The sequence below is a fragment of the Pelodiscus sinensis genome, chromosome 2 (genome assembly GCF_049634645.1).
Source record: "Pelodiscus sinensis isolate JC-2024 chromosome 2, ASM4963464v1, whole genome shotgun sequence".
Classification (NCBI taxonomy): Eukaryota; Metazoa; Chordata; order Testudines; family Trionychidae; genus Pelodiscus; species Pelodiscus sinensis.
In genome coordinates this window covers 1-18,787 of record NC_134712.1, presented here as the reverse complement: position 1 = coordinate 18,787, position 18,787 = coordinate 1, and the positions used below count along the sequence as shown (strand labels likewise).

Genomic DNA, 18,787 nt, shown 5'->3' with positions numbered 1-18,787 from the left:
AAAGGTCGCGTCTGGCCCGTGGGAACCAGGGCTCTGGGGCTGACCTGCAGCCAGAGCGTCCCCCCGGCTGCCCCGCAGACCTCACCAAGGGCCGGACACCCCCTTTTCTATCACAGAAACAATGACCTATACTGTGACGGTGTGGGGGTGCTGTCTGTCTTGTAACCCAGTGTTCTCTCCTGGCTGTGTTAGATTCCTGAGGATTCACCCAGACACCTGGGCCCAGCCTGAGCAGATAAGAAGGCTGTTCCCAGAGGGAGAGACAAAGGAAGAGGTGGAGACGCCCACTGGCTGGGGGGCAGGGTCTGGGAGCTGGGTCAGGCTTGACTGGGGGAAGCATGAGGAGACCAGACTAAGTCCAGGATGGAGGGGGCGGGATCAGGGGCCCATGAATCCCCCTGCCCCCCAGAGGAATAAGGCTACTGACCGGTCTCCGACGGTAACATCGACCCTAAGCTGCGCCGGGTCTCAGAGCCAATAACCCTTCTACTCTACTGGCTGGATGAGAGTCACGTCTGGCTGCAGATGGGGGGGCCCCAATGCACCGTCACAGGATGCACTGCACCCCGTGGATGGGCTTGCAAGAGCCAGGCGTGCTACAGGCAGAGCTAGGCGATTCCTAGGAGTCGTGGGGTGCTGCAGCATCAGCGGGAAGATGGACCTCAACCAGCTCCTGAAGGCAGACCTTGTGGGGCTGTGCAGAGAGAGGGGCCTGCCCGGGGGGAAAGCAGCCAAGGCCCAGCTGACTGCCCGGCTGGAAGAGAGTGACCATTCCAGGGGCCTGGATCCTGTCCCAGCGGGGAGCAGCCAGACCCCCCCGGGAGCATCTTAGGCAGGAGGGAGGGCTGGAGTCCGCCAGACCGAGGCGGTGCCCACCGGGACACGCTCTGCCAGCAGCGGTTCGTCCTGGGTGGGGTCTCCCTCGGCAGAGCTGAGACGGCTGGAGATCGAGCTGCAGCTAAAGGAATTGGAGGACCGTAGGGAGGAGCGCCAGGACCGAGAGAGGCAGCAGCAGCATGAGCGGGCCACGGTGGAGCTAAGAAGCCGAGAGTCCCCGGCTGCAGTGAGTGGGGAGGGGCCCCGTCACTTTGAGAGGTTCGTACTATCCAGTGGACAGGCATAGGGGACCTGGATGGGTTCCTTAGCTCCTCTGAGCGAGTGGCACCAGGTCCCCCCAGCCGACTGGCTCCAGCAGCTCACCCCCTTGCTGGATCAGAAGGCCGCAGAGGTGCTCAGTCAGATGGAGGGTACAGCCGGGGACTATGAACGGGTCAAACAGGCCCTGCTGCACAAGTTTGGGCTGACCCCTGAGATGTACAGGAAGACGTTCCAGGAGGCGCAGCAGGAGCCGGAGGAGTCCTATGTCGACCTGGCCTCCCGCCTGGTGCAATCCTGCCGCAAGTGGGTGTTTGGGATGGGGACCCAGACCACAGAGGGACCTGCTTAAGCTGATGACCCCTGGAACAGTTGTATGGAGCGTGCCCGCCCGACCCGCGGCTGTGGCTGAAGGACAGTAAGCCAGAGGACGCGCATGGCTGATGAGTTCCCAGACACCTGGTCCGGGTGTGAAAGGGAATCCTGGAGAGACCAGTTCTCGATTGTGCAACTGAGGAAATCACCTACGTTGTGAGCCCAGGAAACGGGTCAGCCATCTGCCCCCCCACAGGGCCAACCAGGGCCCGGATGGAGCAGCAGGCCCGAGGGGACCTGCGCAAAGGGGCCACAAACGGGCTCAGTGCCCCAGGACAGGCCCTACAACTCAAGACTTCCCAGGGTTCACTGGCTGGGGCTGGAGGAGCAGGCTGCCCCAGGGGCAGGGGCTGGCAGGCCACCCTCAGCTCAGGGCGGGGAGACCTCTCAGGGCAGCTCCTCGGGGAGACCTGACACTCCAGAGGCAGGTGTCTCCGTGTACCGGGTGGGCAGGGTGGCCCCTGGGGAGCGAGAGCCTCGTGCCCCTGCAGGTGGGTGGCAGGGAGGTGACGGGTGTCTCCATGTACCGGGTGGGCAGGGTGGCCCCTGGGGAGCGAGAGCCTCGTGCCCCTGCAGGTGGGTGGCAGGGAGGTGACGGGTGTCTCCGTGTACCAGGTGGGGGCAGGGTGGCCCCGGGGGAGCGAGAGCCTCGTGCCCCTGCAGGTGGGTGGCAGGGAGGTGACGGGTGTCTCCGTGTACCGGGTGGGCAGGGTGGCCCCGGGGGAGCGAGAGCCTCGTGCCCCTGCAGGTGGGTGGCAGGGAGGTGACGGGTGTCTCCGTGTACCGGGTGGGCAGGGTGGCCCCGGGGGAGCGAGAGCCTCGTGCCCCTGCAGGTGGGTGGCAGGGAGGTGACGGGTGTCTCCGTGTACCAGGTGGGGGCAGGGTGGCCCCGGGGGAGCGAGAGCCTCGTGCCCCTGCAGGTGGGTGGCAGGGAGGTGACGGGTGTCTCCGTGTACCGGGTGGGCAGGGTGGCCCCGGGGGAGCGAGAGCCTCGTGCCCCTGCAGGTGGGTGGCAGGGAGGTGACGGGTGTCTCCGTGTACCGGGTGGGCAGGGTGGCCCCGGGGGAGCGAGAGCCTCGTGCCCCTGCAGGTGGGTGGCAGGGAGGTGACGGGTGTCTCCGTGTACCAGGTGGGGGCAGGGTGGCCCCGGGGGAGCGAGAGCCTCGTGCCCCTGCAGGTGGGTGGCAGGGAGGTGACGGGTGTCTCTGTGTACCGGGTGCGCAGGGTGGCCCCGGGGGAGCGAGAGCCTCGTGCCCCTGCAGGTGGGTGGCAGGGAGGTGACGGGTGTCTCCGTGTACCGGGTGGGCAGGGTGGCCCCGGGGGAGCGAGAGCCTCGTGCCCCTGCAGGTGGGTGGCAGGGAGGTGACGGGTGTCTCCGTGTACCAGGTGGGGGCAGGGTGGCCCCGGGGGAGCGAGAGCCTCGTGCCCCTGCAGGTGGGTGGCAGGGAGGTGACGGGTGTCTCCGTGTACCGGGTGGGCAGGGTGGCCCCGGGGGAGCGAGAGCCTCGTGCCCCTGCAGGTGGGTGGCAGGGAGGTGACGGGTGTCTCCGTGTACCGGGTGGGCAGGGTGGCCCCGGGGGAGCGAGAGCCTCGTGCCCCTGCAGGTGGGTGGCAGGGAGGTGACGGGTGTCTCCGTGTACCGGGTGGGCAGGGTGGCCCCGGGGGAGCGAGAGCCTCGTGCCCCTGCAGGTGGGTGGCAGGGAGGTGACGGGTGTCTCCGTGTACCGGGTGGGCAGGGTGGCCCCGGGGGAGCGAGAGCCTCGTGCCCCTGCAGGTGGGTGGCAGGGAGGTGACGGGTGTCTCCGTGTACCGGGTGGGCAGGGTGGCCCCGGGGGAGCGAGAGCCTCGTGCCCCTGCAGGTGGGTGGCAGGGAGGTGACGGGTGTCTCCGTGTACCGGGTGGGCAGGGTGGCCCCGGGGGAGCGAGAGCCTCGTGCCCCTGCAGGTGGGTGGCAGGGAGGTGACGGGTGTCTCCGTGTACCGGGTGGGCAGGGTGGCCCCGGGGGAGCGAGAGCCTCGTGCCCCTGCAGGTGGGTGGCAGGGAGGTGACGGGTGTCTCCGTGTACCGGGTGGGCAGGGTGGCCCCGGGGGAGCGAGAGCCTCGTGCCCCTGCAGGTGGGTGGCAGGGAGGTGACGGGTGTCTCCGTGTACCGGGTGGGCAGGGTGGCCCCGGGGGAGCGAGAGCCTCGTGCCCCTGCAGGTGGGTGGCAGGGAGGTGACGGGTGTCTCCGTGTACCGGGTGGGCAGGGTGGCCCCGGGGGAGCGAGAGCCTCGTGCCCCTGCAGGTGGGTGGCAGGGAGGTGACGGGTGTCTCCGTGTACCAGGTGGGGGCAGGGTGGCCCCGGGGGAGCGAGAGCCTCGTGCCCCTGCAGGTGGGTGGCAGGGAGGTGACGGGTGTCTCTGTGTACCGGGTGCGCAGGGTGGCCCCGGGGGAGCGAGAGCCTCGTGCCCCTGCAGGTGGGTGGCAGGGAGGTGACGGGTGTCTCCGTGTACCGGGTGGGCAGGGTGGCCCCGGGGGAGCGAGAGCCTCGTGCCCCTGCAGGTGGGTGGCAGGGAGGTGACGGGTGTCTCCGTGTACCAGGTGGGGGCAGGGTGGCCCCGGGGGAGCGAGAGCCTCGTGCCCCTGCAGGTGGGTGGCAGGGAGGTGACGGGTGTCTCCGTGTACCGGGTGGGCAGGGTGGCCCCGGGGGAGCGAGAGCCTCGTGCCCCTGCAGGTGGGTGGCAGGGAGGTGACGGGTGTCTCCGTGTACCGGGTGGGCAGGGTGGCCCCGGGGGAGCGAGAGCCTCGTGCCCCTGCAGGTGGGTGGCAGGGAGGTGACGGGTGTCTCCGTGTACCGGGTGGGCAGGGTGGCCCCGGGGGAGCGAGAGCCTCGTGCCCCTGCAGGTGGGTGGCAGGGAGGTGACGGGTGTCTCCGTGTACCGGGTGGGCAGGGTGGCCCCGGGGGAGCGAGAGCCTCGTGCCCCTGCAGGTGGGTGGCAGGGAGGTGACGGGTGTCTCCGTGTACCGGGTGGGCAGGGTGGCCCCGGGGGAGCGAGAGCCTCGTGCCCCTGCAGGTGGGTGGCAGGGAGGTGACGGGTGTCTCCGTGTACCGGGTGGGCAGGGTGGCCCCGGGGGAGCGAGAGCCTCGTGCCCCTGCAGGTGGGTGGCAGGGAGGTGACGGGTGTCTCCGTGTACCAGGTGGGGGCAGGGTGGCCCCGGGGGAGCGAGAGCCTCGTGCCCCTGCAGGTGGGTGGCAGGGAGGTGACGGGTGTCTCCGTGTACCAGATGGGGGCAGGGTGGCCCCGGGGGAGCGAGAGCCTCGTGCCCCTGCAGGTGGGTGGCAGGGAGGTGACGGGTGTCTCCGTGTACCAGGTGGGGGCAGGGTGGCCCCGGGGGAGCGAGAGCCTCGTGCCCCTGCAGGTGGGTGGCAGGGAGGTGACGGGTGTCTCCGTGTACCGGGTGGGCAGGGTGGCCCCGGGGGAGCGAGAGCCTCGTGCCCCTGCAGGTAGGTGGCAGGGAGGTGACGGGTGTCTCCGTGTACCGGGTGGGCAGGGTGGCCCCGGGGGAGCGAGAGCCTCGTGCCCCTGCAGGTGGGTGGCAGGGAGGTGACGGGTGTCTCCGTGTACCAGGTGGGGGCAGGGTGGCCCCGGGGGAGCGAGAGCCTCGTGCCCCTGCAGGTGGGTGGCAGGGAGGTGACGGGTGTCTCCGTGTACCAGATGGGGGCAGGGTGGCCCCGGGGGAGCGAGAGCCTCGTGCCCCTGCAGGTGGTGGCAGGGAGGTGACGGGTGTCTCCGTGTACCGGGTGGGCAGGGTGGCCCCGGGGGAGCAAGAGCCTCGTGCCCCTGCAGGTGGTGGCAGGGAGGTGACGGGTGTCTCCGTGTACCGGGTGGGCAGGGTGGCCCCGGGGGAGCGAGAGCCTCGTGCCCCTGCAGGTGGGTGGCAGGGAGGTGACGGGTGTCTCCGTGTACCGGGTGGGCAGGGTGGCCCCGGGGGAGCGAGAGCCTCGTGCCCCTGCAGGTGGGTGGCAGGGAGGTGACGGGTGTCTCCGTGTACCGGGTGGGCAGGGTGGCCCCGGGGGAGCGAGAGCCTCGTGCCCCTGCAGGTGGGTGGCAGGGAGGTGACGGGTGTCTCCGTGTACCAGATGGGGGCAGGGTGGCCCCGGGGGAGCGAGAGCCTCGTGCCCCTGCAGGTGGGTGGCAGGGAGGTGATGGGTGTCTCCGTGTACCAGATGGGGGCAGGGTGGCCCCGGGGGAGCGAGAGCCTCGTGCCCCTGCAGGTGGGTGGCAGGGAGGTGACGGGTGTCTCCGTGTACCGGGTGGGCAGGGTGGCCCCGGGGGAGCGAGAGCCTCGTGCCCCTGCATGTGGGTGGCAGGGAGGTGACGGGTGTCTCCGTGTACCAGGTGGGGGCAGGGTGGCCCCTGGGGAGCGAGAGCCTCGTGCCCCTGCAGGTGGGTGGCAGGGAGGTGACGGGTGTCTCCGTGTACCAGGTGGGGGCAGGGTGGCCCCGGGGGAGCGAGAGCCTCGTGCCCCTGCAGGTGGGTGGCAGGGAGGTGACGGGTTTCTGGGACAGGGGGACGGAGGTGACGCTGGCCCGGCCTGATATAGTGGCCCCAGACCACATGGTACCCAACACTCAGCTGACCCTGAGGTGCAGAGATGGGACACCATTCAAGGTACCCACAGCCCAGGTGCATCTGAAATGGGGGGCTAAGGAGGGCCCCAAGGAAGTGGGGGTGAACCAGCACTTGACTACAGAGGTGCTGATGGGGGGTGATCTAGAGAAGTGACCAAAGGGACCCCACCGGGCCCTGGTCACTGCCCGTAGCCAGAGCCAGCGAGGGGCTGGCGATCCTGACCCGGGGGAGGGCTCCCAGCACTGGGCACAGGGCCCCATTGCAGCAGACATGGGGCCCAGCACAGCTGGGACCCCGGACCCAGGCAGGGGAGGGAACAGGTCTGTCACACCTGGGGCGGCCCCTTCAAGGTGGTTAAGCAGCTAAACAAGGTGACTACCTGGTGGAGCTGACGGGCCGGACGCGCGGCCAGCAGGTGAATCACGTGAACACGATGAAGCCGTACTGGGGCCGGGAGCACTCGGTGCTGGCCGTGTGCCGGCCCTGGGAGGACCAGGGGGGAGGATCTCCTGGTGGGGCTGTTCCCTGGGACCGGAGCAGACTCTTCACTGGAGTCAATTCCCCTCTCGGACCAGCTCACCCCGCCCAGCAGGCCGAGATCCGAGAGGTGCTGCGCTCCCGCCAGCAGCTGTTCTCCAACAAGCTGGGTCTCACCAACATGGCTGTCCAGTGGGTGGAGATGGGCACCCACCCCCCAGCACGCTGCTCCCCATTCAGAGTCACAGAGGAGACGGCCCAGGGCCTGGAGAGAGAGGTCCAGGACATGCTGACGCGAGGGGTGATCCAGCCGTCCTCCAGCCCCTGGGCCTCTCCAGTGGTGCTGGTCCCTGAGAAGGACGGGTTGATCCAGCTCTACGTGGACTATTGGAAGCTCAACACCATCATCGTGTTCAATGCCCCCCGATGCCAAGGCCCGACGAGCTTCTGGACAAGCTGGGGGAGCTCGCTACCTCACCACCCTGGACCTCACGAAGGGCTACTGGCAGGTACCGCTGGACCCTGAGGCCAGGCTGAAATTGGCGTTTATCACGCCGGTGGGGGCTCTGTGAGGTCTTGGTCCTGCCATTCGGCCTCAAAGGGGCGCCGGCCACCTTCCAGCGCCTGGTGGACCAGCTGCTGTGGGGGATGGAGAACTGTGCCCTGGCTCACATCCATGATATTTGTGTCTTCAGCCAGACCTGGGAGGACCACATGTCCCAAGTCAGCCAGGTGCTGGACCGACTGCAGGGGGCGGGGCTGGGCTGGGCTGACTGTAAAGGCTGGGAAGTGCAAGGTCGGGATGGCCAAGGGGTGGGGGGCGGCTGCTTGAAGCCAGAGCCGGCCAAGGTGGAGGCCATCCGGGACTGGCCTGTGCCCCAGACCAAGAAGCAGGTCCAGGCTTTCATTGGGATGGCGGGGTACTACCGGAGGTTTGTGCCCAACTTCAGCTCCATCGCTGCCCCGATCACAGAGCTGTGCAGGAAGGGGAGGCCCGACAGGGTGGTCTGGACGGAGCAGTGCGGGGGGCTCCTGTGCACTGAAGGAAGCCCTGGCCAAGGCCCCAGTGTTGGTAAATCCAGACTTCGACAAGCCCTTTATCGTGTTTACGGACGCCTCGGACACCGGGCTGGGGGCGGTGCTGATGCAGGCGGACGAGAAAGGGGAACGTCACCCCATCGTGTACCCGAGCAGGAAGCTGCTGCCCCGGGAGCGGAGCTACGTGACCGTAGAGAGGGAATGCCTGGCCATGGTGTGGGCCCTGCAAAAGCTGCAGCCAGACCTGCCTGGCCGGCGTTTCACGGTGTAACCGACCCCTGCCCCCGACCTGGCTGCACCAGACGAAGGGGACCGACGCCAAGCTGCTGCCCCGGGAGCGGAGCTACGTGACCGTAGAGAGGGAATGCCTGGCCATGGTGTGGGCCCTGCAAAAGCTGCAGCCGTACCTGCCTGGCCGGCGTTTCACGGTGTAACCGACCCCTGCCCCCGACCTGGCTGCACCAGACGAAGGGGACCGACGCCAAGCTGCCGAGGTGGAGCCTGCTCCTGCAGGACGACGACAGGGAAGTGATCCACGTCAAGGGGAGCGCCAACGTCATCGCCGACGCGCTGTCCCATGGGGGGCCCGAACCTCCCCAGTCCACAAGCAAGGTTTGGTCTCGGAGGGGGGAGAGGTGTGACGCAGTGGGGGGGAGGTGTTCTCTCCTGGTTGAGTTGTTTGGTTCCCGCTGATTCACCCACATGTGTATTCAGGGGCGGCCCGTCCATATAGGACAACTAGGCGGTCGCCTAGGGTGTCAAGTTAAATGGGGCACCAAACGGTGGCTGAATATCATGGAGGGGTTTGGAGGTGGGGACACCGATTGCAGGGCTCGCCTGGGGCGCCAGTTGCTGGCAGCTAGTCTAGGGCCACCCGTGTGGATTGGCCCAGACACCTAGGCCCAGCCTGAGCAGATAAGAAGGCTGTTTCCAGAGGGAGAGACAAAGGAAGAGGTGGAGACGCCCACCTGGCTGGGGGGCAGGGTCTGGGAGCTGGGTCAGGCTTGACTGGGGGAAGCATGAGGTGAGCAGACTAAGTCCAGGACAATGGGGGGTCGGGGGCCCGTGAACCTCTTTCTCCCCAGAGGAATAAGGCTGCTGCCCTGTCTCCTGTGGTAACATGGACCCTGAGCTACGCCGTGTCCCTGAGAACCAATAACCCTTCTACTCTCCTGGCCGCCGAGTCCTGTCTGGCTGCGGATGGGGGTGCGGGGTCGGGGACCCCCGACGTGTGGTCAGTCTAACCCCGCCACTCTGTATCATTGCCGGGCTCCACACCCATCCCAGACAATGGCGCCTGCCTCCCTTTGGAAACTCCAGAGAAGGAGCTTCCACAACCCCCTCTCCTCCCATCTGCATCAGGGCCAGGGCTGGGACCGAGCCCTGGGCTCTGGGCAGCTCTTTCTGCAGGGCCCCTTAGCCCAGGGCCCTCGGCTGCTGCCCTTAAAGCGCCTGCAAGGCGGGAAGAGAGGGATGCGTTTCCGAGTGCTGCCTTTCCTGCCCCCGCCCCTGCAAGTGCCAGAAACTCTGCCTGTGTGCTTCCTTCGCCTGCAGGCCCCAGCCCGGAGTGCACAGAGGCACCTGCCCCTTCCCTTCCCTCTCCACCCCTCCCCGGAGCCTGCCCCAGCCAAGTACCCCACACCCCAGTCCTGAGCCCCTCCCACACCCTAACTTCCACCCAGATCCTGCACCTGCAGCCGCACCTCCTGGCCCTTCCCAAACCCTAATTCTCGCACAGACCCTGCACCAAGCTCCCTCCCACTCCTTGGCCCAGCCTGGAGCCTCCTCCTGCACCCCAAGCACCATCCCGGACCGTTCCCTCGGTTGGAGCCCTCACCCCTCCTGCCTCAACCCCAGTGGACCCCTCCGTGCCCCACGCGGGAGCGCTAATCTGGCCCTGATCTGGCTGTGCTGGACCCGTCCCACTGCACCCCAGCGTAAAGCTAGCCCCGTCCATTCCACTGGGGAGACGCTGATATTTCACTTCCAAAGGAGGGAAACTTTTTGACTGTTCTGATCATCGCGCAATCTCAGCGTCAATAGGAAATGCTCGACGACATTGCGGTGCCGTCTTCGGGTTGCTGAAGAAACTTTCAACTTCCAGACGAATGGCTAAGGGCGGTTCACCAAGGAGCGCAGGAAAACCAGTCTCCACAGAGACGCCCTCCCCTCACGAACCGGCTCTGGCTCACGCCGCACGGAGCGCGGCTCTGGGACCCCTGGCATTACCACAGCGTGCCCGAGGGGCGGGGCGGGGCTCAGCTCTGGGACCCCTGGCATTACCACAGCGTGCCCGAGGGGCGGGGCGGGGCTCAGCTCTGGGACCCCTGGCATTAACACAGCGTGCCCGAGGGGCGGGGCGGGGCGGAGCGCGGCTTTGGGACCCCTGGCAATACCACAGCGTGCCCGAGGGGCGGGGCGGGGCGGAGCGCGGCTTTGGGACCCCTGGCATTACCACAGCGTGCCCGAGGGGCGGGGCGGGGCGGAGCGCGGCTCTGGGACCCCTGGCATTACCACAGCGTGCCCGAGGAGCGGGGCGGGGCGGAGCGCGGCTCTGGGACCCCTGGCATTACCACAGCGTGCCCGAGGGGCGGGGCGGGGCTCAGCTCTGGGACCCCTGGCATTACCACAGCGTGCCCGAGGGGCGGGGCGGGGCGGAGCGCGGCTTTGGGACCCCTGGCATTACCACAGCGTGCCCGAGGGGCGGGGCGGGGCGGAGCGCGGCTCTGGGACCCCTGGCATTACCACAGCGTGCCCGAGGGGTGGGGCGGGGCGGGGCGGGACAGAGCGCGGCTTTGGGACCCCTGGCATTACCACAGCGTGCCCGAGGGGCGGGGCGGGGCGGAGCGCGGCTCTGGGACCCCTGGCATTACCACAGCGTGCCCGAGGGGCGGGGCGGGGCGGGGCGCGGCTCTGGGACCCCTGGCATTACCACAGTGTGCCCGAGGGGCGGGGCGGGGCGGAGCGCGGCTCTGGGACCCCTGGCATTACCACAGCGTGCCCGAGGGGCGGGGCGGGGCGGGACGGGGCGGGGCAGAGCGCGGCTCTGGGACCCCTGGCATTACCACAGCGTGCCCGAGGGGCGGGGCGGGGCGGAGCGCGGCTCTGGGACCCCTGGCATTACCACAGCGTGCCCGAGGGGCGGGGCGGGGCGGAGCGCGGCTCTGGGACCCCTGGCATTACCACAGCGTGCCCGAGGGGCGGGGCGGGGCAGAGCGCAGCTCTGGGACCCCTGGCATTACCACAGCGTGCCCGAGGGGCGGGGCGGGGCGGAGCGCAGCTCTGGGACCCCTGGCATTACCACAGCGTGCCCGAGGGGCGGGGCGGGGCTCAGCTCTGGGACCCCTGGCATTACCACAGCGTGCCCAAGGGGCGGGGCGGGGCAGAGCGCAGCTCTGGGACCCCTGGCATTACCACAGCGTGCCCGAGGGGCGGGGCGGGGCAGAGCGCAGCTCTGGGACCCCTGGCATTAACACAGCGTGCCCGAGGGGCAGGGCGGGGCGCGGCTCTGGGACCCCTGGCATTAACACAGCGTGCCCGAGGGGCGGGGCGGGGCTCAGCTCTGGGACCCCTGGCATTACCACAGCGTGCCCGAGGGGCGGGGCGGGGCTCAGCTCTGGGACCCCTGGCATTACCACAGCGTGCCCGAGGGGCGGGGCGGGGCGCGGCTCTGGGACCCCTGGCATTACCACAGCGTGCCCGAGGGGCGGGGCGGGGCTCAGCTCTGGGACCCCTGGCATTACCACAGCGTGCCCGAGGGGCGGGGCGGGGCGGAGCGCGGCTTTGGGACCCCTGGCATTACCACAGCGTGCCCGAGGGGCGGGGCGGGGCGGAGCGCGGCTCTGGGACCCCTGGCATTACCACAGCGTGCCCGAGGGGTGGGGCGGGGCGGGGCGGGACAGAGCGCGGCTTTGGGACCCCTGGCATTACCACAGCGTGCCCGAGGGGCGGGGCGGGGCGGAGCGCGGCTCTGGGACCCCTGGCATTACCACAGCGTGCCCGAGGGGCGGGGCGGGGCGGGGCGCGGCTCTGGGACCCCTGGCATTACCACAGCGTGCCCGAGGGGCGGGGCGGGGCGGAGCGCGGCTCTGGGACCCCTGGCATTACCACAGCGTGCCCGAGGGGCGGGGCGGGGCGGGACGGGGCGGGGCAGAGCGCGGCTCTGGGACCCCTGGCATTACCACAGCGTGCCCGAGGGGCGGGGCGGGGCGGAGCGCGGCTCTGGGACCCCTGGCATTACCACAGCGTGCCCGAGGGGCGGGGCGGGGCGGAGCGCGGCTCTGGGACCCCTGGCATTACCACAGCGTGCCCGAGGGGCGGGGCGGGGCAGAGCGCAGCTCTGGGACCCCTGGCATTACCACAGCGTGCCCGAGGGGCGGGGCGGGGCGGAGCGCAGCTCTGGGACCCCTGGCATTACCACAGCGTGCCCGAGGGGCGGGGCGGGGCGGAGCGCGGCTCTGGGACCCCTGGCATTACCACAGCGTGCCCGAGGGGCGGGGCGGGGCTCAGCTCTGGGACCCCTGGCATTACCACAGCGTGCCCAAGGGGCGGGGCGGGGCAGAGCGCAGCTCTGGGACCCCTGGCATTAACACAGCGTGCCCGAGGGGCAGGGCGGGGCGCGGCTCTGGGACCCCTGGCATTAACACAGCGTGCCCGAGGGGCGGGGCGGGGCTCAGCTCTGGGACCCCTGGCATTACCACAGCGTGCCCGAGGGGCGGGGCGGGGCTCAGCTCTGGGACCCCTGGCATTACCACAGCGTGCCCGAGGGGCGGGGCGGGGCGCGGCTCTGGGACCCCTGGCATTAACACAGCGTGCCCGAGGGGCGGGGTGGGGCGGAGCGCGGCTCTGGAACCCCTGGCATTAACACAGCATGCCCGAGGGGCGGGGCGGGGTGGGGCGGGGCGGAGCGCGGCTCTGGGACCCCTGGCATTAACACAGCGTGCCCGAGGGGCGGGGCGGGGCGCGGCTCTGGGACCCCTGGCATTAACACAGCGTGCCCGAGGGGCGGGGCGGGGCGCGGCTCTGGGACCCCTGGCATTAACACAGCGTGCCCGAGGGGCGGGGCGGGGCTCAGCTCTGGGACCCCTGGCATTAACACAGCGTGCCCGAGGGGCGGGGCGGGGCGGAGCGCGGCTCTGGGACCCCTGGCATTACCACAGCGTGCCCGAGGGGCGGGGCGGGGCGGGGCGGGGCGCGGCTCTGGGACCCCTGGCATTAACACAGCGTGCCCGAGGGGCGGGGCGGGGCGGGGCGGGGCGCGGCTCTGGGACCCCTGGCATTAACACAGCGTGCCCGAGGGGCGGGGCGGGGCGGGGCGGGGCGGAGCGCGGCTCTGGGACCCCTGGCATTAACACAGCGTGCCCGAGGGGCGGGGCGGGGCGGGGCGGGGCGCGGCTCTGGGACCCCTGGCATTACCACAGCGTGCCCGAGGGGCGGGGCGGGGTGGGGCGGGGCGGAGCGCGGCTCTGGGACCCCTGGCATTAACACAGCGTGCCCGAGGGGCGGGGCGGGGTGGGGCGGGGCGGAGCGCGGCTCTGGGACCCCTGGCATTAACACAGCGTGCCCGAGGGGCGGAGCGGGGCGGGGCGGGGCGCGGCTCTGGGACCCCTGGCATTAACACAGCGTGCCCGAGGGGCGGGGCGGGGCTCAGCTCTGGGACCCCTGGCATTAACACAGCGTGCCCGAGGGGCGGGGCGGGGTGGGGCGGGGCGGAGCGCGGCTCTGGGACCCCTGGCATTAACACAGCGTGCCCGAGGGGCGGGGCGGGGTGGGGCGGGGCGGAGCGCGGCTCTGGGACCCCTGGCATTAACACAGCGTGCCCGAGGGGCGGAGCGGGGCGGGGCGGGGCGCGGCTCTGGGACCCCTGGCATTAACACAGCGTGCCCGAGGGGCGGGGCGGGGCTCAGCTCTGGGACCCCTGGCATTAACACAGCGTGCCCGAGGGGCGGGGCAGGGCGGGGCGCGGCTCTGGGACCCCTGGCATTAACACAGCGTGCCCGAGGGGCGGGGCGGGGCGCGGCTCTGGGACCCCTGGCATTAACACAGCGTGCCCGAGGGGCGGGGCGGGGCGCGGCTCTGGGACCCCTGGCATTAACACAGCGTGCCCGAGGGGCGGGGCGGGGCGGGGCTCAGCTCTGGGACCCCTGGCATTAACACAGCGTGCCCGAGGGGCGGGGCGGGGCGGGGCGGGGCTCAGCTCTGGGACCCCTGGCATTAACACAGCGTGCCCGAGGGGCGGGGCGGGGCTCAGCTCTGGGACCCCTGGCATTAACACAGCGTGCCCGAGGGGCGGGGCGGGGCTCAGCTCTGGGACCCCTGGCATTACCACAGCGTGCCCGAGGGGCGGGGCGGAGCGCGGCTCTGGGACCCCTGGCATTAACACAGCGTGCCCGAGGGGCGGGGTGGGGCGCGGCTCTGGGACCCCTGGCATTACCACAGCGTGCCCGAGGGGCGGGGTGGGGCGCGGCTCTGGGACCCCTGGCATTAACACAGCGTGCCCGAGGGGCGGGGCGGAGCGCGGCTCTGGGACCCCTGGCATTACCACAGCGTGCCCGAGGGGCGGGGCGGGGCGGGGCTCAGCTCTGGGACCCCTGGCATTAACACAGCGTGCCCGAGGGGCGGGGCGGGGCGGGGCTCAGCTCTGGGACCCCTGGCATTAACACAGCGTGCCCGAGGGGCGGGGCGGGGCTCAGCTCTGGGACCCCTGGCATTACCACAGCGTGCCCGAGGGGCGGGGCGGGGCGGGGCGCGGCTCTGGGACCCCTGGCATTACCACAGCGTGCCCGAGGGGCGGGGCGGGGCGCGGCTCTGGGACCCCTGGCATTACCACAGCGTGCCCGAGGGGCGGGGCGGGGCGGAGCGCGGCTCTGGGACCCCTGGCATTACCACAGCGTGCCCGAGGGGCGGGGCGGGGCGGGGCGCGGCTCTGGGACCCCTGGCATTAACACAGCGTGCCCGAGGGGCGGGGCGGGGCGGAGCGCGGCTCTGGGACCCCTGGCATTACCACAGCGTGCCCGAGGGGCGGGGCGGGGCTCAGCTCTGGGACCCCTGGCATTACCACAGCGTGCCCGAGGGGCGGGGCGGGGCGGGGCGCGGCTCTGGGACCCCTGGCATTAACACAGCGTGCCCGAGGGGCGGGGCGGGGCGGAGCGCGGCTCTGGGACCCCTGGCATTACCACAGCGTGCCCGAGGGGCGGGGCGGGGCTCAGCTCTGGGACCCCTGGCATTAACACAGCGTGCCCGAGGGGCGGGGCGGGGCGCGGCTCTGGAACCCCTGGCATTACCACAGCGTGCCCGAGGAGCGGGGCGGGGCGGAGCGCGGCTCTGGGACCCCTGGCATTACCACAGCGTGCCCGAGGGGCGGGGCGGGGCGTGGCTCTGGGACCCCTGGCATTAACACAGCGTGCCCGAGGGGCGGGGCGGGGCGGGGCGCGGCTCTGGAACCCCTGGCATTACCACAGCGTGCCCGAGGGGCGGGGCGGGGCTCAGCTCTGGGACCCCTGGCATTACCACAGCGTGCCCGAGGGGCGGGGCGGGGCGCGGCTCTGGGACCCCTGGCATTACCACAGCGTGCCCGAGGGGCGGGGTGGGGCGCGGCTCTGGGACCCCTGGCATTACCACAGCGTGCCCGAGGGGCGGGGCGGGGCGGGGCTCAGCTCTAGGACCCCTGGCATTACCACAGCGTGCCCGAGGGGCGGGGCGGGGCGCGGCTCTGGGACCCCTGGCATTACCACAGCGTGCCCGAGGGGCGGGGTGGGGCGCGGCTCTGGGACCCCTGGCATTACCACAGCGTGCCCGAGGGGCGGGGCGGGGCGGAGCGCGGCTCTGGGACCCCTGGCATTACCACAGCGTGCCCGAGGGGCGGGGCGGGGCGCGGCTCTGGGACCCCTGGCATTACCACAGCGTGCCCGAGGGGCGGGGCGGGGCTCAGCTCTGGGACCCCTGGCATTAACACAGCGTGCCCGAGGGGCGGGGCGGGGCGCGGCTCTGGGACCCCTGGCATTACCACAGCGTGCCCGAGGGGCGGGGCGGGGCGCGGCTCTGGGACCCCTGGCATTAACACAGCGTGCCCGAGGGGCGGGGCGGGGCGCGGCTCTGGGACCCCTGGCATTACCACAGCGTGCCCGAGGGGCGGGGCGGGGCGGGGCTCAGCTCTGGGACCCCTGGCATTACCACAGCGTGCCCGAGGGGCGGGGCGGGGCGGGGCTCAGCTCTGGGACCCCTGGCATTACCACAGCGTGCCCGAGGAGCGGGGCGGGGCGGGGCTCAGCTCTGGGACCCCTGGCATTACCACAGCGTGCCCGAGGGGCGGGGCGGGGCGCGGCTCTGCGACCCCTGGCATTACCACAGCGTGCCCGAGGGGCGGGGCGGGGCGGAGCGCGGCTCTGGGACCCCTGGCATTAACACAGCGTGCCCGAGGGGCGGGGCGGGGCGGGGCGCGGCTCTGGGACCCCTGGCATTACCACAGCGTGCCCGAGGGGCGGGGCGGGGCGGGGCGCGGCTCTGGGACCCCTGGCATTACCACAGCGTGCCCGAGGGGCGGGGCGGGGCGGAGCGCAGCTCTGGGACCCCTGGCATTAACACAGCGTGCCCGAGGGGCGGGGTGGGGCGGGGCTCAGCTCTGGGACCCCTGGCAGTACCACAGCGTGCCCGAGGGGCGGGGCGGGGCGGGGCGCGGCTCTGGGACCCCTGGCATCACCTCTGGGACCTCTGGGACCACAGCGTGCCGGAGGGGCGGGGCTGAAGGGATGGACAGGCCTCCGGAGACGGCAGGAGAGACTCACCATTCGCAAATACCCTGTGCCACACTGCAGGGTGGGAGCCGGTCCGGAGCAGCACAGCAGAGATATGGCGGGGGGGGGAGGGGAGACGGGAGACGGTAACTCTAAACCACAGTGCCCAGTGATGCACCCCACTGTCTGCAGGTCGCCCCCCCCACCCAGGCAAGAGCTGCCCCCCCAGCTGCCTGCAGGTCGCCCCCTCCCCCACCCAGGCAAGAGCTGCCCCCCCAGCTGCCTGCAGGTCGCCCCCTCCCCCACCTGGGCCAGAGCCACCCCCCCCAGCTGCCTGCAGGTCGCCCCCTCCCCCACCTGGGCCAGAGCCACCCCCCCCAGCTGCCTGCAGGTCGCCTCCTCCCCCACCCAGGCAAGCGCTGCCTCCCCCCAGCTGCCTGCAGGTCGCCCCCTCCCCCACCTGGGCCAGAGCCGCCCCCCCCAGCTGCCTGCAGGTCGCCCCCTCCCCCACCTGGGCCAGAGCCCCCCCCCCCAGCTGCCTGCAGGTTGCCCCCTCTCCCACCCGGGCCAGAGCCGCCCCCCCCCCAGCTGCCTGCAGGTCACCCCCTCTCCCACCCGGGCCAGAGCCCCCCCCCCCAGCTGCCTGCAGGTTGCCCCCTCTCCCACCCGGGCCAGAGCCGCCCCCCCCCCCCAGCTGCCTGCAGGTTGCCCCCTCTCCCACCCGGGCCAGAGCCGCCCCCCCCCCCCCCAGCTGCCTGCAGGTCACCCCCTCTCCCACCCGGGCCAGAGCCCCCCCCCCCAGCTGCCTGCAGGTTGCCCCCTCTCCCACCCGGGCCAGAGCCCCCCCCCCCAGCTGCCTGCAGGTTGCCCCCTCTCCCACCCGGGCCAGAGCCGCCCCCCCCCCAGCTGCCTGCAGGTCACCCCCTCTCCCACCCGGGCCAGAGCCCCCCCCCCCAGCTGCCTGCAGGTCACCCCCTCTCCCACCCGGGCCAGAGCCGCCCCCCCCCCCAGCTGCCTGCAGGTTGCCCCCTCCCCCACCCGGGCCAGAGCCGCCCCCCCCCAGCTGCCTGCAGGTCGCCCCCTCCCCCACCCGGGCCAGAGCCCCTCCCAGCTGCCTGCAGGTCGCCCCCTCTCCCATCCGGGCCAGAGCCCCCCCCAGCTGCCTGCAGGTCACCCCTTCTGCCACCCAACCAAGCACCCACCCACCCTAGCTGGGGAACCGCTGCGGGTACCTGAGCCGATCTTGATGAGGCCGTTGTGCTGGATGAAGACGGTGTCACTGGTCAGGTTGCCGTGGATGATGGGTGGGTCGCAGGAGTGCAGGAAGCTGTGGAAAGATCAGAGCCCCCTGAAATGTTTCTGGCCCCCGGGGCATGAAGCCGCAAGCCAGGCAACTGCACAGGGGCTCACCTGAGAGCAGAGAGGATCTGTGTGCACCAGCGCTTCCAGGCCTGGGGGAGAGAGCACAGCGCCCCAGCTCAGTAAAGCCCGTCCGGTCCCCAGAGAGCAGAACAAGATCACCCCTCCAACCTGCTCCGGAGGGCCCGGTCCCAGGCCCCCTCACCTTTACTCCTCCCAGGCCAACCCGCAGGGCCACCCCCGGCAGCAGGCCCCAGAGTCAAGCAAAGGGGCCAGGTTAGTGTCCCCGACAGATGCTAGCGAGGCTGAGTGCCCGGCAGCCCACGAGTCTCTCCCAGAGGAGCCGGGGCCTGGGCAGCGCTCGGAGAAAACACATGGCTTAAAATGCACCTGTCTTGGGTCTCCAATGGCCCTTGCTGGAGCATCATGCGCCCCAGGGGGCCAGCCGCACGGCGAGGGAGGTGCTGCCCCATGTCACAGGGACGCGCCCAGGCTCCTGGTCACGGAGGGGAACAGAACCCGGCACGGCGCCTCGGCGGGACGGCCCCAGGGAGTCCCCTCCGGGTTGTGCCCTAGGAGGTGCCAGCCGGCAGTGGGCGGGGGCAGAGTCCTGGTTTCTAAGGCTAGGTCAGCTCAGGTTGGAAGGGGAGGGTCTTCGCCTCAGGGGAATGGGGCCTAGGCTCCCTGCCTGGCATGGGGTGTCCACTCCCCTGCCCACCCATTCCCGGGACCTACCCGAGCATTCATGGCCTTGTGGTTCTTCTTGGTTTTCTTCAGGAACTGCTTCAGGCTCCCCGAGGACACGTATTCGGTGATGAAGATCACCTGGTGGGGGAGGGGAGTGAGACGTTTGCCCTCTGCAGCCCAGTATCCCCCCGCCAGGCCCTTTGCCTGCCCCCCCGCCGGATGGGGAAGAGAGCAAGAGCCTGCGCAGGGTTCTCAGGCACCTCTGCAAAGGCCAAGGAGCAGCAGCACCTGCACAGGATCCCCGTCTGCAGACATGGCCCCCATCTGGGGCCCGCCCTGCCCCCTTACCCGGGCCTTGGCATCCTTCACATCCAGCCAGTACTTGTGCAACTTCACGATATTGGGATGGTC

At 71.0% G+C, this 18,787-nt stretch overlaps 1 protein-coding gene across 2 annotated transcripts in view; it reads right to left on the bottom strand.

The window, feature by feature from the left end:
* The window catches only part of NRBP2 (nuclear receptor binding protein 2), a 68,227-nt gene extending 49,446 nt beyond the window's left edge, over positions 1 to 18,781 (bottom strand). For both annotated transcript variants that reach the window (XM_075919842.1, XM_075919843.1), the window contains exons 1-5: positions 18,725 to 18,781; positions 18,425 to 18,514; positions 17,741 to 17,781; positions 17,563 to 17,657; positions 16,382 to 16,405 (exon numbers count right to left, since the gene is read on the bottom strand). In XM_075919842.1, coding sequence (XP_075775957.1) covers positions 16,382 to 16,405; positions 17,563 to 17,657; positions 17,741 to 17,781; positions 18,425 to 18,436 — 172 coding nt within the window. In that variant the 5' untranslated portion in view covers positions 18,437 to 18,514; positions 18,725 to 18,781. The remainder of the gene's footprint in view (positions 1 to 16,381; positions 16,406 to 17,562; positions 17,658 to 17,740; positions 17,782 to 18,424; positions 18,515 to 18,724) is intronic.
* Positions 18,782 to 18,787: the final 6 nt, after the last annotated feature.